Source organism: Neophocaena asiaeorientalis, unplaced genomic scaffold (genome assembly GCF_003031525.2).
Source record: "Neophocaena asiaeorientalis asiaeorientalis breed wild unplaced genomic scaffold, Neophocaena_asiaeorientalis_V1.1 scaffold254, whole genome shotgun sequence".
Classification (NCBI taxonomy): domain Eukaryota; kingdom Metazoa; phylum Chordata; class Mammalia; order Artiodactyla; family Phocoenidae; genus Neophocaena; species Neophocaena asiaeorientalis.
The window spans coordinates 24,992-48,356 of NW_020174705.1; the positions used below are offsets into that span (position 1 = coordinate 24,992).

Sequence of the window (23,365 nt, forward strand, 5' to 3'; positions counted from 1 at the left end):
GCAGCGTGCGGGATCTAGTTCCCTGACCAGGGATCGAACCTGAGCCCCCTGTATTGGGAGCTCAGACTCTTACCCACTGGACCACCAGGGAAGTCCCTCATTTATTTATTTATTTATTTATTTTATTTATTTTTGACTGCGTTGGGTCTTCGTTGTTATGCGCGGGCTTTCTCTAGTTGTGGCGAACGGGGGGCTACTCTTCATTGCAGTGCGCTCCCTCATTTATTTTTAAAAACAGCAGACACAGGAGAATCTCTGAAAAATGAGTAGAATTTGCCCTTTTGGGAGGGAAATTTACATTTATGCAAATTTCCATTTGAAAGGGTTCTCCCTCTCCGCACAGGGAATTGAAGGATGACTAAATCACATGAAACTGTTGTCAGTGGAGAAGGCCTGAACTTAAATCTGCACAAGAATCATACCCTTGTTCACTGTGCTTTGCCTGATAAGCTCCCTTACTGGCTCCCCCGAACCCCATCATCTTTCTTTTGTTTTTAGCTGAAGATGGCATTTAAGGAAATAACTTGGGTCATTTAAGGGCGTTACTCAGTTTTCCTGGGTATCTCCCATGTATACAATAGGTATACATGTTATCAAACTTCTATTTTTTTTTTGCCTATTAATCTGTCTTTTATTGGTGGGGGGTAAGGGGATCTCAAGCAAACCTAGAAAGGTAGAGGGAAAATTATTTTTCCTCCCATACACATGCAATGGAATTTACCGATAGAAAGAAATGAACCATCAACCCATGCAAAAACATGGATGAATCTTACATATGTCACCGTGCAACTCAGATTGGGACTTGAACCCACGAGGGAGTGGAAGTTACAGATAAGCAAGGGGAAAACCTTTGCCCTCATAATCCTGGATCTGGGCTTCCTGGGAGGACGGTGTGGGGAGTCGACTGGCTGGGGGAAACACACAAATCTTCACGCTTGGAAGACCCTGCAGACATAGTAACCTCACACCCCATCTTTCCACCCACACCTGCAGCACACACTCGGCCCTCCATAATCAGCCACTTGCAGTTTTTAAGACATTCTTGGGACTTCTTTGGTGGAGCACTGGATGGGAGTCAACCTGCCAATGCAGGGGACGCAGGTTTGATCCCTGGTCTGGGAGGATCCCACGTGCCACGGAGCAACTAAGCCCGTGTGCCACAACAGCTGAGCCTGTGCTCTAGAGCCCGCAAGCCACAACTACTGAAGCCCGCACACCCTAAAGCCCACATGCCGCAACTGCTGAGCCCACATGCCACAACTACTGAAGTCCACATTCTCTAGGGCCCGTGTACTGCAACTACTGAGCCTGAATGCTGCAACTACTGAAGCCCGCAGGCCTAGAGCCCGTGCTCCACAACAAGAGAAGCCACCGGAATGAGAAGCCCGCGCACCGCAACGAGGAGTAGACCCCCGCTCACCGCAACTAGAGAAAGCCCACGCACAGCAACAAAGACCCAATGCAGCCAAAATAAATGAATAATTTTAAAATCTTAAAAAAACAACAACAACAACAAAAATTCTCATCCCCAGGCAGATAAAGGAGTGTGAGGCTCTTGAATTACCCCAAAGCTGTCCCAGGGGGCTGGAGCCAAGGTGGGGATGCCTGGGCTTCTGACCAGCAGGTGAGAGGAAGGAGGAAGGCCAGTCCCAAAGGCAGGGGTCCCCTGAAGTCTGTGAGCCCTGGTGCCCTGATGGGGTTCATTCCCAGTGGGGACATCGGCGGGGCTGCAGTGGTTCTGTGTTCCACCCAAGCCCCTTTGATGAAGCCACAGCAGTGCCAGGCTCAGGGGTCTCCTGGTGGTATCTCAAACTCTGACACAGCAGCTTGACAAAAGAACGAGAGAATGTGCTTCAGAACCTTCCGAAATGAGGGAGAGAAGAGTGAAATTGAAAGAGAAGAATCTGAGGAGCTTTTCCTATAAGGGCCCCTGTTGGGAGAGGCAGGGATGGAAAAGCAGGGAACTGGTGGACAGCAGCCCTCACCAAGCACCTCCCTCACACATGGGTGGTTTTGAAACACAGAGGACCTCATACCCTCCTGGAGGAGAGCAGTCCCAAGACCCACATGCATCTCCTGGTTTGGGATGGGGATCGGGGTGGGGGACCCCTCACCCAGCATGTGTCTCTAGGTGACACTCTGGTCACCTGACACATCAAAGGCCACCTACGAGGGGACCCTCCCATGAAGACTTCTGAGAGGTGAGTCCGAGCAGGGTAAAGTGGGCTGGAAGGAGGGGGTGCAGGCCTTACCAGGGATGTCATCTCGAGGCCCCTCCAAGTGTCAAGGTCTCAGGGGGTTCCAGCTGCTGGACCTCATCCCTTCCCCTGGTCACACTGACCCCACCCCCTACTCCCCACCAACCATCTCCTCAGCCTCCACACTGGGATAAGCGGACATCCTAACCATGGGGGCATCTCTTCTAAGGAACACAGGCCTGTGGGTGCTCCGCCCCCTCTGTAGCCCCGAAGTGCCCCTAAAGCACACATGTTCTGGTGGACAGGTTGTCACCCTGAACAGGTGAGCATCTGCAGGCTGCAGGGGGATAAGCCAAGAAAATCATACCCAGTGGTGGAAATGATGAAGAGACACCCAGACCTTTGGAAGCAGCTCTCCTCCCCAACCCCATGAATCCTCCCCCTGGAACCCTGGACCCTAGAGCACCAGCCAGGGCTGGTGTGAAGCGCTGGGCTGACAGCTGCTCTTTGCTTGTAGCTGATCTTTCCTTTCTCAGATGTGACTTGGAGTCTTGGAAAGAAATGCTGATTCTGTGAGATTGGCTTTTTCAAGTGGTCTCCTTCCATCTGGTCCTGAAGCAGGAGGTTGGGGCCGAAGATGACTTGATGCTGCCAGAGATGGGCCAGAAGGGGGAGAAATCGGACCTGGGACAGTTTGCTGCTCTCCACCTCCCAGGGCTAATAGCCCCTCACTCACCTAGAACTGGAATTTCTAGTCAACCGTTGATGGCAGGAGGAGGTGGGGTAGGGGGAGGCCAGGGGGTCATTTCAGCACCATGGATGTCTGTGTCAGAGCCATATATGCCCAGGTAGCTCTGCTCTGAGGGCTGGATCCCCTTGGACGTTACATCTGGGCTCAGAGATTGTTAGTCTCCATTCCAGCTTCCATGCCAGCGGCCCACCTGGTTGTGCTGAGGCGTGTATGTGCCATGGGTGGAGGCCAGCCCTGGGGTTGATCGTCACCTGGCAGCAGCAGGAAATGTGGCATGAGCCACGGAGTGGAGTTTATAGGAAGGCCTCAGCTACAAGCCAAGTCACTGGGCTGTGAGTTGCTGCTCCATAAGTCGTGGCTTATTTTCTGGAAAACTTATTTGTGGGGGTAGCCTTGTCAACTCAGATTTTCAAAAATGTCTAATTTGATTTGCTGTGAACTGATGTAATATGATAGAACCTAATTTGATCTTATTGACATGGATGAGGCTGAATTAGCTAATGTCAGGCCCATTTCCAAAGTGCACAAAGGCTGCCGAGGAGGGGGCCCCGTGAGGTCAGACATCGCTGCATTGGAGGCCTCGTCTTTACTGCAGCCCCCTGAGACCTGGAGGCCTGGGGTGCAGCTCGCAGAGACCACTGATGCTCTTGCTCCTCAGACAGCGAGAAAGACACCAGCTTGAGTCATGACTGCAAAGCACCTGCTACAGAGCCTGGGAAATTCCTTGCCCACCGGGGCCATGGCATGCACATCTGCAAGATCAGGCCACACCTCACTGAACAAAAGAACGGCTCTTGGACCCAAGGAAGCAGCCCTGATACCACCTGCTCTGTGTGCTGGGCTTTTTGATCTCTCAGATCTGCTGCTCAGTTTTCCGGTCTCTTCCTCTGGTCACCGCTGCCAGCGTGCCTCTCCTGCAACAGCAAATACCTCCTGCCTTCCATTCTCTGTGCTCCAGCTGTCCTGCGGCTGCACTTTTTTTTTTTTTTAGAATTTGATCTTTTTTTTTTTAATTTATTTTATTTACTTATTTTTGGCTGCATTGGGTCTTTGTTGCTGCACGCAGGCTTTCTCTAGCTGCGGGAAGTGGGTCCTGCTCTTCCTTGCAGTGTGTGGGCTTCTCTTGCTGCAGAGCACGGGCTCTAGGCGCATGGGCTTCAGTAGTTGTGGCACATGGGCTCAGTAGTTGTGGCTCGCAGGCTCCAGAGCGCAGGCTCAGTAGTTGTGGCGCATGGGCTTAGTTGCTCCGTGGCATGTGGGATCTTCCCGGACCAGGGCTCAAACCAGTGTCCCCTGCATTAGCAGGCAGATTCTTAACCACTGCGCCACCAGGAAAGCCCTGCACTTTTTATAACAGAGCAGAGAATAAGTGCCTGGTGAGCGCACTGTGAGCAAAGCGGTGCCCTCACTGTGACTGTTGGGATGTGGTGTGGCTCCTTAGGGCTTCCTGGATGTCTGGGTCAGCCGCACGTGGGTGTCACCTGGTCACATGCACGTACGTGAGTGCCCGCTCTTCTGAACTCATTAGACAAAACGTCTGATCTCAGGGAGGCTGCACACCTGTACACCAGGTGACACTCAATCTCCTGAGGCTGACAACCATTAGGGACAGATGCCATCGGGGCCTTGTGTCTGAGTCAGAGAGGGAGCCGATGCCTCCATCACTGCACTGCTCCCTGAGGGCAGGCAGGACGTCTCACCTCCCTCCCTGGACTGGGCATGTGCACTTCCAGAAGGAGAGCAGCCCACACGACGGACACTTCATTTGGAAAAGAGAAGCAAACTTTAAGTGAAGCAATTTGATAACTACTATGATATCTTAATCCCGAATACTACTCAAGTGTATTTTTTAGAAGGTTAACATTATTTATTATAGCTTAAAAAATGGAATATCCAGCAACATGGCACTAAGTAAACAAAGGAACGCTCTGGAACCTTTGCAGACCAAGAGAAGATGTTCACGTAACAGTGTTTACTGAAATGAGAAGAACGCAAACACTATAGCATAGATGAGAATAGGTGCCTGGTTCTGCACACGTGAGACAAGTGACATGACAACTGTGGACCAAGTCTGGGGACGGACCAGGGGTTCTGATGTGAGGCAGCAGTGACCTCAAGTAGAGGCCAGGTTTCCATGGGGAACACCCATCTCCCCCAAACCTAGATGTACTTCCTGAGAGCAATGAACACAGGAAGATGATGTAGGAGACAAAAGAATTCACTCAGGGGCTTAATGTCCCCAAGACCGTTTGGCCTTTGTCCTCCACCCACAGATCTAAGTATCTATTGAACAGGAGCTAACCAGGGCCAGAGCCAAACACAGAAGCTGCTACACAGCAGGCGCTCCATAAAGCACCGTTGAATTAATGGAGCTGCTCCTACGTGGAGGCTGAGTAAGGGATCTGACACATCTCACTGCCCTTTACTGACTGAAAATGCCAGCCCACTAACAAGGTCTAAGTTGATTGATTATAGAATTTAACACATTTATTTTAAAAGGGATTGCAAAAGAGTGTCTTGATAAAAACACATACAAAACCGGTCACATTCTTTATCATACAGATTGATTTATGTGCAATGTAGCCACTTGTTGAAAAGCTAGCATTCACTAGCTATCAATTATCAGCAGGTGAAAACTGGATATCGTGTCCTAGGCGTGCATGTTTATTCACATGCTAAATCGTGGGTACAATCGCCTCTCTAGATGTGTCTAGAAGACACACAACACGAGTTGCCAGTTTATTTCTAGAAGTTCATGATGAGGTGGTGGGAGTGTTACCAAACCAAACTCAGGTCCACTTACCTGCGCACAGCAAAGCCAACCTACTGACACCGGGTAGTGGTGAAGGAAAGTGCAGCGTTTATTTCAGGGCCATCGAGGAGGACGGGCAGCTCACGCTCAAAAGGCCCAAACTCCCCGAAGGCTTTCAGGGAAACGTTTTTAAAGACAGGTCAAGGGAGACGGTTGCGGGGTACGTGATCAGCTCATGGACATTCTTCTGACTGGTTGGTGGTGAGGTAACTAAGAGTCAGCATCATCAACCTTCTGGTTCTAACAGGTCTGGGCTCTATGTGCTTGTGGTCAACATGAAGTTAACTTCTTCACCTGGTGGGGGTTTCAGTATCTGCAAAACAGCTCAAAGTATATGGCTCAGAATATTATCTACAGCCCTTGAGGAGGAATTAAAGGTCCTTGACTTTGTTTAATGGCTAAACTATTATTATTTTGTCTTGCCTGACTGTTTTCCTTTGTCTCTGAATTTTTCCCTTCTCTGATTAAATCTATTCTTTGGAACTTGGGGAAGGCCTAGGAGGCTAAAGCTTTTCTACAAACAAGAGGCCATGGACACAGAAGGCGGGTGGTGTTTCTGTCCCAGGAAAGGCCCTGCAGGGTCCTGCTTGGTTTCAAAACTCTAAACCCAGAGGAAAAGGGTGATTTCCTAGTAAAAATACACATTGACAAAATGGACAGTAAAGTAAGGAAAATATAAAAGCTCCCATTGGAAAATATTGGTTTACAGTTAACAACTGAATGTTAATTGACCTTTAACACATTCTGATTTTAATATCAAAGCTTGATGTACTTACATGTTTCATCTAATATAGGATGTCAACGTTTTACAAAACAGACATTATTTTACGTACCATTACAACTCTGATGCCAATTAAGTTTTTTGACTTGATCAAAAAAATTTCTTGATGAGATTACTTCCATTAAAGCCAGAAAAGTAAATTTTTAAAAAATATATATATTTATTTACTTATTTGGCTGTGCCAGGTCTTAGTTTCAGCACACAGGATCTTTAGTTGCAGCATGCAGGATCTTTAGTTGTGGCATGCAGGCTCTTAGTTGCAGCATGTGGGATCATTTAGTTGCAGCAGGCAGGCTCTTTATTTTTTAAAGACTTATTTATTTATTTGGTTGCACTGGGTCTTAGTTGTGGCAGGCAGGCTCCTTAGTTTTGGCTCCAGGGCTCCTTAGTTGCAGCATGTGAACTCTTAGTTGTGGCATGCACATGGGATCTAGTTCCCTGACCAGGGATTGAACCTGGGCCCCCTGCATTGGGAGTGTGCAGTCTTAACTGCTGGACCACCAGGGATGTCCCCAGAAAAGTACATTTTTAATAAATTCTGGTTTGGGTCTAAATATTAAATTTAAACTTAAATAATGCTGCGAGTTTTAATACACCTACTTTTCAGTGTGTCAATTTATTTTTTAAACTGTGTTAACACTGTAACAAAAAAGGACCATTACAACACTTGAGGGCAAGAACACAGGGGCATCTGGCCCTCAGGTGGACGCAGGACTGCCATCCCCACGGCCCAAGAGTTTCTCCTCTTTCTCTGCAGGGACTCCTCCCCATAAACACCCTGAATCTTTAAGAACCACAGGGTGCCATGAGTAAGAGCGCCCAAAGCCTTCATGCAGGTATGCTTTTATAAAATAAGTCCTGCTGATATACTCCAGGAGAAATAGAGATACACCATGTGGCAGAGTCCAAGAGACAAGCGTAGAAGACTAACATCCCTGGGAGGACGCCACACCTCCCCGCTGCGAACTCAGGGCTGCCAACACGATCCCAGCTGTGTCCTCTGGGATGCAGCGCCCAACACGCCCCACTCACAGTTTAGCAGTGGCCAGTTCATCCCCTCCGACAGTCCTGGTGAACCTCTGAAATTCAGTGTTCTGATTATTCAATGCCATAATTTAGAAATTCCAAGTGAAGTAGAGCCCACCAGTCCTGTGCCTTGATCAGAAAATATACAGGTAAGGAAAAGCAAAGTAGAAGGTCAACCAAAGTCAACTGATTTTCTATATCACAGTGCTATGGTCGGAATGTTTGTGTCCCCCCAAAATCCACAGGTGGGAATCCTAACACCCATGTGATCGTGGTAGGAGGGGCAGCCTTTGGGAGGTGATTAGGTCATGAGGGTGGAATACTCAGGAATGGGATTAGTGCCCTTGTAAAGGAGACCCTAGCCCCTTTCCTCCATGTGAGATACAAGGAGAAGTCTGCCACCAGAAAGCGAGCCCTCACCCTACCAGGCTGGCACACTGATCTCAGACTTTCAGCCTCCAGAACTGGGAGACATAAATTGCTATTGCTTATGAGCCACCCCGTCTGTGGTAGTTTGTGATAGCAGCCCAGATGGACTAAGGCAATCAGCAATGATGTAGGGGACAAATTGGAATTCGAAATGAAAAAGAAAAAATTACAATAGCGCGCAGCAACAAAGAGTAGCCCCCGCTCGCTGCAACTAGAGAAAGCTCGCGTGCAGCAACAAAGACCCAACACAGCCAAAAATAATAAATAAATAAAATAAATAAATTTATTAAAAAAAAACACTACGCTAGGAGAAAAAAAATGAACACGAAAGGCCATGCATTATATGACTCCATTTATATGAAATATCCACAGTAGGTAAATCCATAGAGACAGAAAGTGGACTCGTAGTGGCGAGAGGTCAGAGGGAGGGTGGGGAGGAGAGTGACCGCTTAAGGGGCAGGGGATTTCCCTTTGGAGGGTGAAAATGTTTTGGAACTAGATAGAGGTGATAGTTGCAAAACCGGGTGGAGGATCCCAGCACCAGACCCAAGTCCCGCAGCCCAGCGGTGGGATAGGGTCTCCTGCCCGAGGCCCCGAGTAAGAGTGGCGGGGCTGTCCTGGGAGGGACCACGGCACCTCAGGCCAGCAGAGAGGTGGACATGGCTGGCAGGGGCACTGCCCAGAAATTCATATGTTGAAGTCCTAACCCCCAGTACATGTGAACATGACCATATATGGAAATAGGGTCTTTACAGATAATCCAGCCAAAATAAAGTCATTCAGGTTGGCCCTAATCCACTATGATTACATTGGTATAAAAAGAGGGGCTTTGGACAGGAACACACAGAGGGAAAACACCTTGTGAGGACTAGAGCTGCGCTGTCCCAAGCCAGAAACTACCAGAGGTGCAGGGAACCCTGAATCAGATCCTCCCCGGTGCCCTCACGGCCCTGCCAACACCTAGATGTCAGACTTCCAGCCTCCAGAACTGTGAGACAATAAATCTCTGTTGTTCTAAGCCACCTAGTTTGTGGGACTTCGTTATGGCAGCCCTAAGGGACAGACATAGGCGCCCTCTGCTCTGTCCCCCTCTCTCCAGACCACGGGGGTGGGGGTAGAAGCAGGGCCCTTCAGAGGCCAAGACCACTGCTGGGTGGTCACTCTGGCCACAGCACTCAGCCCCCAGGGGCCGACGAGGAGGGGCGGGGAGGCGGCCTCCCTGGAGCTGGTCACTGAGCCTCCCCCTGCTATTCGTGGAGCCCAGAAAGCCCAGGAATAGCCAGACGCCACCCTTCCTGTGTCCTCTGGGCCCCTCTCCCAGCCATCAGCAGTTTGAAACAGCTGCTATGTCCCTTTTAATCTCAGTAGGGGAGAGACCTCAGGAAGGCACAGAAACAGGACACTAGGCCTGGTCACGGTGTCTCACCTGTGTCCACGGGGCCCAGGCTGGCCCTTTAAGGGACTGAGGGCAGAACTGGCTGTGGGCCCTGGGGTTAAGCCAGGAAGCAGGGAGGGAAGTGGTGGACGGGGGGCCAGGATGGCAGGATGCTGAGGGCAGAGCCCCCTCCCGACAGATGCAGAGGGAGGGGAGGAGCGGAGAGCCTCCTGCCTCCACCCGGACCGGACATGTGACGGCTGCATGGGTGGCCCTCCGCAGGTCCAGTGCCAGTCAAGTGTTGGCTCCATGGATTTTGCTTCATGTTCCCCAGGATGGACGTGCTGCTGCACTGTGGGGACGGAGCCCACGGTCTGCCGAGAGCAGGAGAGCCTCATGCGGCCCATCCACCAGTGTCCTGCCTCTGACTGTGACCAACGCCTGCAAAGTTACCTCCTGGCTGGGCATCCAGGCTCTGCTGGTCACAGAAAGGGCCACAGGCCAAGGCAGCGTCGGGCTCAGAGCTCTGCGCACTTCCTGTTAAGGTGGAGGGGCAGCCCCACCTGGAGCAGCCCAGGGTACAGTAGTCGCTGCTGCTGCCCTGGGACTGCGGGGGAGCCAGCCTGGTAGGGCCTGCGGGGGCCCAGGCCTCCTGTGGCAGGTAGGCGGGCAGCGGCCACCCCTCCTCCACACATCCTGCGGGCAGCGCATCTGCTGGGAGGCCAGTGCCAGTGCTCCCCTCCTCCTCCAGGCCCGCTAACGGCCCCACGTCCACCGGGTCATAGGTGAGCAAAGCGATGGCCTCCCGGACACGGGTCTCCCAGGCTCCTCGTGCGGGGCCTGTGCAGTCCGGGCTTGGCTGTGGACCAGCTCTGTTGGCCCCTATCCAGGTCTGGAACAGAGCACCGAGAGGAGGGAAGGCCTCAGGCAGTGTGTTCAGGACTCACTGTGGGAGCAGCCTCCCCTCCTCCAGGAAGCTCTCCAGAAATCCACTCCCAGAGACCAAGAGCACCTGTGCCCAGAACATTCTGTCTTCCCCCCATGGGCCAGCCCAACCTCAACACAGAACCCCCATTCCCTTCAGGACCCTCCCCTGGCTCCCAGCACAGGCCTGTGCTCACAGAGGCCTGAACCAGGGTACAGATGGTGACAGGGCTGAAGACACTGCTGCCTCACACACTGCCAGCAGCTGCAGAGCCCGGGCACCCTCACCCAAACCCCACTACACGCACGCACGCACGCACACACAGGAGGTGCTGTTGGGCCTGGCACCTTGGGGCCAAGGCCAGCAGACCTGGACCCTCTGTGGGGCCACAGGAGGCCCACTACCTCCAAAAGGAAGATGTTCCTGCATGTAAATCAATGACGTTAGAACACACCCTCACACCATACACAAAAATAAACTCAAAATGGCTTAAAGACTTCAACACACTACGCTAGGAGAAAAAAAATGAACACGAAAGGCCATGCATTATATGACTCCATTTATATGAAATATCCACAGTAGGTAAATCCATAGAGACAGAAAGTGGACTCGTAGTGGCGAGAGGTCAGAGGGAGGGTGGGGAGGAGAGTGACCGCTTAAGGGGCAGGGGATTTCCCTTTGGAGGGTGAAAATGTTTTGGAACTAGATAGAGGTGATAGTTGCAAATATTACAGACGTACTAAATGTCACTGAATTGTACACTTTAAAATGGTTACTTTTGTACTATGTAAACTTCACCTCATCAAAAGCCAAAGAAAGAGAAAACGTCCTGCAGCCTCCCCTGAGCAGGGTGAGTTTGCTCCCCTTACCCTGCCCTGGCCTGGCCTCCAAGGTCTTCCCCGGTCCAGCCACATTTTGGACCTTTGTGCTCCAGCCACACCATGCTCTCAACTCCTCCACCAGCAGCTTCCTCATCGAGTCCCAGGCCACCTTCTCTGACTCCTTCCTAGACACCTGAGGATCAGCGACTCCTCACCAGGGCTCACGGGGTCTTTCGAACGTTGCGATCTCAGCGTGCGGTTTCCAAGGGTCATCTCGTCGGAGTAAGTGGAAATTAGCATTTTCTGAGCCCCACGACATGCAGGCACCTGGCTCAGGTACTGCCAGGCCTGTGTCCTGAGGGGCGGGCACGGCTCACCTACAACCACCGGCCTCTGAGTAGCTCCTCACTCAGGCACCACCAGGACCGAGTGTGTTAGTCAAACGAACACTGTCCCCGGGTGTGGAATCCCATGGGGGCCCAAGTCCATGTGAAGCCACAGGAGCCATGCAGCTGCTGTCATATACACAGCAGCTGGGGGTTCCAGGGTTGGCTCCAGGAAGTGGAGTCACACTGGTATTTTTACCCTTGGTTAGAGCGGACGGTGCCTGCGCCTCATTTCCACCTGCACCCCTCTGCTCTCTGGATACTGAAGATACATGCGGGGTCCTCTTCATCCCTGCTGACCAGGATCTGGCTCTGCTGCGGCCCCCGCAAAACCTCAGGGCTCCACAGGCACACAGAGGGGACCTTTGCCTTCGGGGGCCTGGGGCTGCATGTGCTCCTCTCTGCTCAGGCTGCAGGGGACCCTGGACCCCCAGAGAGGTGCCCCCTCTGGCTCAGCACCCAGGGAGACAAACCTCCATCTATCCCACATTCAGCACTTCAGCACCTCCAACGCCAGGACAGTCTTGGTCCAGCCCTCACTGGGTGGAGGATCCCAGCACCAGACCCAAGTCCCGCAGCCCAGCACAGGACACCATAAAACTCCTAGAAAAGAGCACAGGCAAAACATTCTCTGACATAAATCATACCAGTGTTTTCATAGGTTGGTCTCCCAAGGCAACAGAAATAAAGACAAAATAAACAAATGGGACCTAATCAAACATATAAGCTTTTGCACAGCAAAGGAAACCATAAACAAAACGAAAAGACAACCTACAGAAGGGGAGAAAATATTTGCAAATGATGCGACCGACGAGGGCTTAATTTCCAAAATATACAAACAGCTCATACAGCTCAATAACAAAAAGAAATCCAATCGAAAAATGGGCAGAAGACCTAAATAGGCATTTCTCCAAAAAAAAAAAAAAAACTACAATGAGCTACCACCTCACACCAGTCAGAATGGCCATCACTAAAAACTACAAATAACAAATGCTGGAGAGGGTGTGGAGAAAAGGGAACCATCCTTTACTGTTGGTGGGACTGTAAGTTGGTGCAACCACTATGGAAAACAGTATGGATGTTGCTTAAAAAATTTTAAAATAGAGCTACCATATGACCCAGAAATCCCACTCCTGGGCATATATCCAGACAAAATTCTAATGCAAAAAGATACATGCACCCCTATGTTCATAGCAGCACAATTCACAATAGCCAAGACATGGAAACAACCTAAATGTCCATCAACAGATGAATGGATAAAGAAGATGTGGTACATACCTACAATGGAATACTACTCAGCCATAAAAAAGAATGAAATAATGCCATTTGCAGCAACATGGATGCAACTAGAGATTATCATACTAAGTGAGGTGAGTCAGAAAGACAAACACCATATGGTATCACTTACATGTGGAATCTAAAATATGACACAAATGAACTTATCTACAAAACAGAAAGAGACCCACATACATAGATAACAGGCTTGTGGTTGTCAAGGGGGTGGGGGTGGGATGAACTCGGAGTTTGGGGTTAGTAGATGCAAACTAGTGTGTATAGGATGGATAAACAACAAGGTCCTACTGTATAGCACAGGGAACTATATTCAATATCCTATGATAAACCATAATGGAAAAGAATTTAAAAAAAAAAAAAAGGAAGCTGTTTCCTAGGTGGGACCAGGAGTCTCCATCAAGTGCACCACATACCACACCTTCCATCATTGTCCTGCCCCCTGGAGAGCCAGCCCGTGGCTCCAGACCACCTCCCAAGGGGTCTAACTAACCCCTGACAGGTGCTATGGTTCTACAGAGAAGGGGCTGGGTACCTGCAGCCCAGAAGATGAGTGCAGGGCATCAGAACATTTACTCCCCATGCAGCCCTGACAAAGTGCTCGGCTTTAAGCTTCAAATTATATTTTTGGATGACAAGCTTGAAAACTAGACTCCCTGTTAAGAGAGAAAAGAGCCAGGCGGAAGGCAGCCACGCGAAGCTGGTGTGGGAGAACCTAGGCAGCACCACCTCCATCCTCTGCCCAAAGTGAGGGGCCCGAGAGGGTGGGGACCAGAGACCACCCATTGGAGCTCCTCCTCCCCTCCTCCTGCCTGTGGAGCAGGAACTACCAGGCCAGCAGGGAGGGTCCAGCGGGGCCTCCAGGCTGTTCTCAGCGTCGCGGCCTGTGAGAGCCCACCAGGGCACCACGATGTGGGGGTGGTGTAGGGTCAACTCATCGCTACCCAGGGGGCCAGGAGGGGCCAGGCACTCCATGACGGCCACCAGAGTAGCCCAGGGACCAGGGAGGGCCCCAGGGGCAGCACAAGACACAGATGCCTTCAGGTGCACACTGCCCCCTGAGCTGGCACCTTAAACTGACCATTTACCTCCAAGGGCTGCTGCAAACCAGAAGAGGCAGAGATAATGTCATGAGAAACTTGACATTTTTTCCCATCAGCAATGGAATCAGAGACATGAGAAGAAAAAGAACTCAGCAATAAAGAATAAAGCTAATTTGTCTTTGGCCCCTTTGAGTCACAGTGCGTACATATACTACATATACACTATATATACCACTATATATAGCAAAAAAGCTCAGAGCACTGACAGAGGCCCCCAACCTCACCCAGAGCCCACACCCTGGGCGGTCCAGACATCTGGGCACCCCAGGCCCACCGGGTCACGAACCTGAAAGTCCCCATTGTGCACACTGTACAGGGACTGGAAGAACGGGCCTGGGGATGGCACGTCCTGGTACAAGGCTGTCTTCATCCTGAGGTCAGGAGACAGCAGTCAGAGGTCCAACTCCAGGAGGTCACTGCCAGGAACGCGGCTCCTTCCAAGCAGCAGGGACCAGCCCTGCCCCGTCGGTGCAGCTGTCGCCCTCTCCTCTCGTTGGGTCCAGGCCTGACACCTGGCACCTGCGGCCCCCTCGCTAATGACCCCACAGAACTGATTTATACCAAGACATGGGTCCCTTTAAGGTGAGTGGTGATGGCGGGTTCAGGGGTGGGGGTGACCAGCTGTGTCTTCAGCCGGAGGGGGAGACAGCACTTCCGGGAGCCCCATCAGACTTCTCCCCGAGCACCGGATCTACCCGCCCAAGACCCACTGCTCCTCCCCTGAGAACGGCGCCCCAGACTCCGACCCAGCAAGTCCAGATCAACCTCACCAGCCTCCCTGGGGGCCTGTCCCGATTCCCCACCCCAGGGTGGCATCAGGGGCCACGAGTCACATCGCATCCACCCAACGTCCCCTCACTTTCCCGTCCTGAGACCCTGTCACTCCCTGCACTTTGCTCCAGCTCTGCCTCTCCCGCCAGCTCACACACAATTGCCTCCCTCTGGACCCTACCCCTGGCCACCCCGCAGGTCCTCCTCCTCACTTGTACCACAAAACTCCATTCTCAAAACATAAACCAGATCCCATCCCACGTGACCAGGCTTCAGGAGCTCTCCTGGGACCCGAGGGCAAGCCTGAGCCCTCCCTGGTCTTCTTGGCCACCCATCGGGCCCTGCCCAGCACCCCGTCCCTCCCTCACCCTGGCTGCCTCTGTCCAACCTCCTCTCATCCTCTCTGCTACCCGTCCATGCCTGGCCGGTCTCCTGCGGGACGAGGCCCCTGTACCCCCTCTCGTAAGTTGACATGTGTGATGGCTTGTTTCAGGAGAGCTTTTTTGTTCATCTGGTTGTCCGTGGCACCCATCAGGGCGGGAAACAGGGCCCCGTGAAAACCAGATGCCCAACACTGTCTGCATAAAACCACTGTGCAAATGAGCCAGTGCCAAGCACCTCCGGAGGCAGGAGACAAGGGCCTCAGGCGACTCGGCCCCAGGGACTTAGGGTCCCTTGAGGGCTCTTTTGGGCCACACTGCCCACCACCCACATGCACCTGGCAACTGGGGACATCCCCACTGGTCCGGGTCAGAGGCCTGAAAACCCCTCCCCACCCAGGAGCGTTGTGGGAGGGCGTGCGGGTTTGGGCCCTCAATGCACCGCCTACCCCACACCCACAAACGCACACACACGCTCATGCACATACAAATTCTCACACCCACATGTACAATAACACATTCACGTACATGCACACACTCCCACACACACTCCTTGGCTACAGACCTGGGTGATAGCTTGAACAGCAGGTAGGTCAGGCTGGTCAGCAGGAGAAAGATGGACACAGAGACCAGGGTGCTGTCACGCTGCCCCAAAGCTGGGACCAGGAGACCTATAGCAGGAAGGGCCCAGGGCTGTGTTCCTCCAAACTCACCTGGCAAAAGCACCTGGATGGGCGCCTCAGGCCAAAATGGAAGGTTTATGTCGCGCCTCCGAGAGTACCCTGGGTGAATCACGCACCCCTGGGCCTTGCCTTTCCCATCCATAAGATCACCAGGGTCCGAGATCCTTTCCAGTACCTCTGTGCACAAGAGTCAGCCCAGCCCCCTAAGCAGACGAGGCCCTGCCCGGGCTCCAGAGACAGCAGCACCAGCCTGCTGTGCAGCTGGGGCCACACTCGCTCCAAGGAGACCGGAAGCTGCAGCTCCCTGGGAGGCCCAGCACCTGGCAGGTGTTTCCCCTTCACACAGACCTCCAGGGGAAGGCAGTCAACTGGGCCACGAGGGAGGAGGTCCCAGGAGGGGTAAGGGGTGGGATGCGAGGGGGCGGGGAGGCCCCACCCAGGCCCCTGAAGGCAGCAGCGCCCACCTTGTCTCTGGGGGGAGTGGACGCGGGCGGGCTGGCTCCACTCACTCCATGGGCCCTCGTAGCGCTCCTCCTCCGCCACCGCGTCCTCTGGTGTGGCCATCTGGACACGCAGCCGGGCCTCATAGGTGGAACCAGAGTCCAATTCAGTGGCTTCAAGTTTCAGCCAGGTCACCCCAACGATGTGATCCTTGTGCCGAGCCCGCTGTGGGGTGAAGAGTTAGGAGGTGCTGGGGGTGAGACTGGGCCCATCAGCCCTCGAGGACGTGTACACACACACGTGGGCACACTTACACGTGTCCACACACTTACATGCATCCACGTGCATGCACGCTCATCCACACAGGCACGCCCTGTGAACGCTCACACGTACACACAGGCACACTCACCACACCTGCACTCACTTACCCTTGTCTCTGGTCACTTCCCTCCTCACAATTCCAAGGTGACACCACCCTAGATGGGACGAGGAGTGACCCTGGCTGCTGCTCCCAGGAGAGGCCCCCAGGGTAGGCAGACCCAGCCTTACCTCCCAGGTCTCCTCCTGCCTCTTGAAGGCCAGCTCGTAGCTGAGGAATGAGGCCAGCGGCTCCAAGGCAGCACTGATGCTCCAGGTCAGGACACAGTGGTCAGAAGTGACGTTGCTCAGCAAGTCAGAGGGAGGGTCCAGCTTCACTGAAACAGAATGAAGCTGTGTAACGGTGTGGGGGCCAGCACGCCCAGCACTGGGGATCGCAAAGATTCCCGGGAAGGACGGGGCATGTGGCCAAGGCCTTCTCAGAGCAGAGGCCTCACTGGAAAACTGGTCCAGAGAAGCCCCAGGTGGGACAAGACAGCAATGACTTCCTCCAGCCTCTGCAGCCAGACAAGGTGAGTTTCAGATCTAAGCTGCTGCTGGAAGTTCTTCCTCCTAGTGTCTTACTGAAGTCCTTCCTGCTGTGACTGAAGTAGATCGCAAGTGACTCAAACTGCAGCTCCTGCCCCAACTCAAAGCCCTGCACCTTCATCCTCCTCCAAAACCCTCCCCCTCCCCGGGGCCCCGTCTGATGCTAGCCCTGGTTCCATCAGCAGGGACCGTGGGGGGTGATGTAGCCAGGATGCTCCCGGCCAATGCACTGACCCAGGCCTCACCGTGTCTCCGGGGCAGGTACTGTGGATCCACCAGGCTGACCTGCTCCTTCCCAGAGACGTGACGGTGGAAGGTGATGGTGAAGTTGTCAGAAGGCACGAGCACCTCCTCGGGTGGCAGCTCCACTGTGCACACGCTGGCCCGGAAGACGCACCTGTGCTTGCTGCCTGGAGCGTGGTTGCTGGAAAGGGCATGTGTTGGCACCAAAGGGCCACTGCACCAGCCCGTCTCCCTACCCCCACCCCTGCCCTCTACCCCCTGCCCTCCGGCCTCACCTGGTGAAGAGCAGCCAGGGGCCGGCCCCCTGGCCCAGCTCTGGGGCAGACCAGTGGCAGTCAATCCTGAGGATGTTGTTGGTGTGGCACGTGAAAGTCCCAGGCCCTGGGAACAGTGACCCTTGCAAGCCCACAGTGGCTGCTTCAGGGCAGGGCTGGGGGAGGGGGAGGGCATGGCAGCTGACCCCTCGGACAGGGCAGGCCCCAGAGAACGAGCCCAGGAGAAGTTACCGCGGGCAAGGCTGGGAGACCCCGAGGGGATGGGCTCTGAGCGTGCAACCTGGGTGGGGCTGAAGCCCCGGCTGATCTCAGGAAGACGGGTGCCCGCACAGCCCAAACCCAACCCTTCCCCATGGAGCCTGACGGGGGCACCCCTGCCCCCAGCTCTGCCCCCACAGCCCCCCCGACACACACAGTGCCAGCCCTCACCTCCTCCGTCCCCTGGGACAGAGACGCCCAAGCCGGCCCAGGCGCACATGCAGGTGCAGGTCAGGAGCCAGGTGCCCACCTCTCGCATCAAGACCTCGCTCTGCAAGGTCCAACCTGGAAGACGCTGGGCTGAGGGGCTGTGTGCGGAGTGCCCCAGTGGGTGCTCCCGTGAGGGGCACTCCGAGTGGGTCACCACCTACACCCTCACCCTGTCCCGTGAAGGAGGCTGAGCACCGCTGTCCAAGCAGCACCGGCAAGAACCTCCAGCTCAGGCTTCCCGGGGTCACTGGACTCTGACTCAGCCACGTGTCCAGGTCTGCCCAGCGGGCGCCTCTCTGGGCCCGGCCTCCTATCCCTGGGCCCAGGTCCCCTCCCGCAGGGGAGGCACGGTTGGGGGAATGGGGTCGCGGACAACAACCACAGGGAAGCTCTGCTGGACCCCCTGGTCCCACACCTGGGCCGACTGTGTGAGGCGCATCACCCACGCGAATTCCCACCATAGCCACATGAGGTGGGGGACAGTCCCTGATCACTGACAAGGGAGCTGACCCCAGGGTCACACAGCTAGCTGCTCCCATCCTGGTGCTCTGCCCCAGAAAAGTGGAGGAGGATGGCAGCCGGGTGTCCATGCGACAGCCAACACCTCCCACACGCTGTCTGTCACACGCCTGTCCCCAGGTGCCCTGCAGAGGACAGCGCCCCCGGGAGCAGGGCTCTCAGTGCAGGGGTGTCAGCCCCAGGATCCCTAGAGACAGGGGCTGGGTGCTGGGAAGCATCTGGGGGTGAACAGGCCACTAACACCCTGTCACCCCATTTGCAGCTCCAGATGGTACACTGATAGCTCCTCTGCAGGAAGCAGGACCAGCCTGGTTATGCAAGCCTGATGAGTGATAAGGAAGCAGAAGAGAAGCAGACATGCACAGACCGCAGCACGGAAGCGCTCCAGGAGCCCGCACACACTCACCCGGTAGCAGACACCCTCCCACCCCGCCCGCTGCAGCCTCTCTGTGGACCCACAGGATGGACCCCTGTCAAGGCCAACAGTCAAGAAGACCCCACCCTTCCCTAGACTGAAGCATCACCTGCTACAACCAGCCACGGCAGGAGAGGCTGCAGCGGCCACTGGATGGAGACAGGCAGCCTGGCAGCAGCTGGCTCTCAGGGCGCATGAGGACAGGATCAGAGGGAGCACCAGGATGGGGGCGGCTCAGGCACAGCCACCACTGCCTGGCTAAGAGCTGGCCCAGGCCACAGTGGGGATGGCCACTGCCCCAGCGGTGGAGGGACACCTGCATCTGTGAGACTTGGGCCGGCACGGCCACAGGCTGACTCAGGAGCGTGGACTGGGGCGCTCCAAGCTCAGCTGGCCCCAGGGGCAGGTGTGGGGAGGACAGGACCCACACGGGACACTCATGCGAAGTAGCAGGCCAGGCCCACCCTGGGGAGAGGTGGGCAGGGCACACGGCAACTCGGCCATCTACGGGGAGGGTTCCTGCTTTTCCTCTGCACAACGATTCTGTCCAAACATGGTGAGCCGAGCAGGGCCACCACCCTCCTATGGACGAGGAGGCTGAGGCCCAGAGACACCAGACTTGCAGGATTGGGGGCACTGGTCACCTGGCCTGGGCACCTGCTCCACCAGCTCCCACACAAGCCTGTGAGCTTCCCCCTCCCCGGGGCATGAGTCTCTCTCCTCAGGGAGCCTCGACACTGAGGCAGGGCTGCCCCCATTCTTGGCAACAGACACCGGGCCAGGAGGGGCAGAAACCCCACCTGACTACTCCCTGGTCCTGGAAGAGGCACTGGGATGGCCCCAGGGAGGCCTAATCACAGCTCAGACAAGACCAGGTCACGGGACGGCTGTGATGGCAGGAGGATGGGACCCAGAATCTGGGCCCTCGGGCAGAGCCGCCCACTACACCTCCCATCCTGCTGGGAGCCTGGCTGACATGTCCACCCAGCACCGTCCCTTCCCATCAGGACCTTCAGCACACAACCACTCCGGCCCCTTCTCAGGACCCCATCTCCTCCCTGGCCTCTAGGTCAAGTTCTGGCCCAAATGACCACTGGTCCCCACAGCTTGCCTGCCCTGGTTTCCCGGCCCAACATGAAGGCATGGGCTGCCGTGCACTGGACCCCTGCCTCGGGGCCCACAGACGCTGCCAGCCCAGGGCCAGGTCTCCAGAAGGACTCAGCCCCCCGCTCCCCTGAGCGCTCACCTGCTGCCAGGCGAACTGCCCGGCCAGAGCAGGCCTCTGTCATGGGGCTGGTGCATCGCAGCACGCCCTCCGGACTGGCTTCATGGCAATTACCGCACCCACTTTCTGTCCCCTTTCACACAGAGTCTGTGTTTTTAATGGGGAGCTAGGAGCACCCTGTTACTCTCCCTGCCCACCCCAGAAGCTGGCAGACACAGAGGGGGTGAAATGGAGGCTGCTGCTCACCCACCACTGTCCTCTCTGCTGGGGCAGGAGGAAGAAATCCAGGTCCTGGCTCCCCAGAAGCAGCTGGAACCTGGGGGAGGCGGGGACTAGCCAGGAAATGAGGCTGGAAATGGGAGCAGGCAGCTCCTGCTCTGGGCCCCACGTGTGCAGGTGGGCGACCCCAGCACCCTCGGACCTGATGCTGTGGGGCAGAAGTGCTGGAGGACTCCGCTTCCCACGGTGGTGCCAACCCTGCTGGGGAAGGGCAGGGAGCAGAAGAGGGAGGAGGCTCCACGGCGCACTTGCCACCTGCCTTCCTAGAGGGCTGAGCTGGACGGGCGCCCGCCTCAGTGGGGTGGATGTCCGGGAGATGTGGAAAGGCCAGGCTTGAGCCAGGGGCGGCCTCGGGTGGACAGGGGCACAGAGGGCGGGGCCCAGAGCAGAGGGAGGAGGAGGTCCGAAGATGGAAGTCGGAGGAGCACAGAGAGGACCTGAGGGCCCTCAGGACAAGCCCTCACTGTCCCCTCTGCCCGGCTGCCTTCTGCGTGATGAGCCTTCATGAAGCCCCCGAGTCCCCTGGCTGTCTCCCCAGCCAGAGCAGACACCCCTGAGCCAGGCCCAGCCTGCTTAGGACAGGGGCGGGGGCAGGGCAGGTAGTGGCTATGGGCACGGGCTGGAAGGACACTGACACAGGCCTGGGGCTAAATGGGGGGAAATGATGCCCCTGCTCTTCCCGTGCTGCCCCTGCAGCCCTGGCAGCGAGGCTCAGCCGGCATCGCCCCTGCATCTGGTTCCTCCAGGGCAAGAACCTATCTGACTTACGCTGCATCCCCTGCACCCAGCCCCTCACTGTTGAAGAAGCACATCCTGAACCTCCCCACAGGCCCGCCCTTGCCTGGGGTAGACAGTGTTAACGCCTTAGGTCTCCTGGGGGCTCTGAAACATTATTCAAGCAGAACCCTCTACTCCCCTCCCTCACTTAGCTGAGTAACCCTCCCAGAATCCCACCCTCACCCACTGCCTCGTCCACAGCTCCAAGGGGAGTCCACAGACTCACAGCTCCTCTTCTGTCCTAAAGCCCCCCAAAGGTGTCGTGGAGAGAAGGGGCCTTACCAAACTCAGGACTGGGCCTCAGCTCCACTTGTGGTTGTCATGGCTGAGACCACCTGGCCCCAGAACTCCCGCTCACTTGTCCCCACAAAGGTCAGGACCTACAAACTGCCTGACAAGCTCAGAGCCCTTCTTTCTGCCCAGAGGCACCCATGACCCCTACAGGCCTGGGAATGGCAGCCCAGCATCCTGTGATCACCACTGCAATCCTGCTGTCTCTGGGAGATGCCCGAGGCCAGGACATCAAAGGCGGTGAGATGAGGGTGGCCGCCCAAACGCCCTCCGCCCTTCTCGTCCAAGTGTGGTCCCCAGGCTCTTCCTGGGGCCTGGGATGGCAAGCCACCAGTCTCTCTGTCCCACAAAGTTCACGCTGACCTGAGTGGTTGAGAAGCCCAGATTACAGACTCACCTTCCCAGACGCATCTGCTAGGTCCCATGGCAAGTCTGACTGGCCCCCAACCCTGCAGCCCTGGAGGTGACTTGTCGCCCTACCACCCCCGCGTTTGCAGCAAGTCCCTCAGCCTGATTCAGGAGATAACTGCACCGCCCGGTGACGTGAGCCTCTCATGGCAGGCTGACACAGGCCACCCACAACTGAAACCACGAGCCCAGAGCCGAGCAGCTGTCCCAAGTGGGGATGACAGGCTACCATCACCCCAATCATAAATCCTACCTTTCACTCCTCAGGAACAGAGAAGTTGCTGAACGCGGACTTTGGTGACCCATCCACTGATTGGCGGATGACTGTCCACCATGTTCCTCTCAAGAAACACCAGTGAGATGTATTAAATTAGTGCCGGGAGGTGAGAACCCTGACCAGGCACAGAGCAGGTCTTCTTTCCTAGGCTTTCTGGGAGGTGCAGCTCAGGCGATCCGTGAGCACTGGGGTGGGTGGAGGGGGTGTTAAACATAAAAGTACTGCAGTCTCAGTTCAGGAAGGAAATAAAAAATGGGAGTCCCCTTTGACCTCAGAGAGGCAGCCCCTGTATGAAGTCAGGCACAAGTCCCTCCAGACCACGTCTAAGCTCCAACAAATGCACATTTAATGGCCTCGTTCCTCACTCTGAGCTTTGCGGCCTCCTTGCCGCTCTGGCTCTTTTCAAAATCTTTCTAGGGAACTACATAAAAACCTACCTCACGCCTTTGCGGGTGGTGCAGGCCATGGTTTAATAATCCTGCTGATGGACATTTAGATTGTTACCTACATACGCTATTTTAATTTAATTGTCATATATATAACTGACGTTATCATATTAGTTTCAGGTGTATATATGCTACATGCTATTCTAAATGAAGGTAGGAACTTCCCTGGTGGTGCACTGGTTAAGAATCCGCCTGTCAATGCAGGGGACACGGGTTCGAGCTGTGGTCTGGGAGGATCCCACATGCCACAAAGCAACTAAGCCCATGCTTAGCCCACAACTACTGAGCCTGTGCTCTACAGCCAGTGAGCCACAACTACTGGGTGGCTAGAGCCCATGCTCCGCAACAAGAGAAGCCACTGCAGGGAGAAGCCTGTGCACTGTAACGAGGAGTAGCCCCCGCGCACCGCAAGTAGAGAAAGCCTGCGTGCTGCAACAAAGACCCAAGGCAGCCAAAAATAAATAAATAAACTTTTAAGAAATTAAATGAAGGTTGTGAACAATTCCAGGCCTGGATCTTTAATCACCAGGATGAGTACTGTACAAAAAATGGCTAGGGGGCTTCCCTGGCGGCACAGTGGTTAAGAATCCACCTGTCAATGCAGGGGACACGGGTTTGAGCCCTGCTCTGGGAAGATCCCACATGCCGCGGAGCAACTAAGCCC

At 55.0% G+C, this 23,365-nt stretch overlaps 1 protein-coding gene across 1 annotated transcript; it reads right to left on the reverse strand.

Moving 5' to 3' along the window:
• Positions 1–8,550: 8,550 nt before the first annotated feature.
• On the reverse strand, positions 8,551–21,321 carry IL9R (interleukin 9 receptor). Its single transcript, XM_024759692.1, has 9 exons — positions 18,480–21,321; positions 18,026–18,139; positions 17,597–17,702; positions 17,324–17,502; positions 16,722–16,867; positions 16,196–16,397; positions 15,614–15,719; positions 14,184–14,268; positions 8,551–10,264 (listed from the first exon to the last, which is right to left on the reverse strand). Exons 1-9 carry the CDS (start codon positions 18,652–18,654, stop codon positions 9,767–9,769), a joined length of 1,611 nt encoding a protein of 536 aa, XP_024615460.1. The 5' UTR covers positions 18,655–21,321; the 3' UTR covers positions 8,551–9,766.
• Positions 21,322–23,365: the final 2,044 nt, after the last annotated feature.

What these genes read in the sequence shown, in the direction of transcription:
- IL9R (XM_024759692.1), bottom strand. Translation starts at nt 18,654, where the DNA reads ATGGACACCCGGCTGCCATCCTCCTCCACTTTTCTGGGGCAGAGCACC. An exon ending in CCACTCCCCCCAGAGACAAG is followed by an intron (nt 15,720 to 16,195) that starts GTGGGCGCTGCT and finishes TTCCTGCTATAG; the next exon opens with GTCTCCTGGTCCCAGCTTTG. An exon ending in CTGTTCAAGCTATCACCCAG is followed by an intron (nt 14,269 to 15,613) that starts GTCTGTAGCCAA and finishes TCCTGACCTCAG; the next exon opens with GATGAAGACAGCCTTGTACC.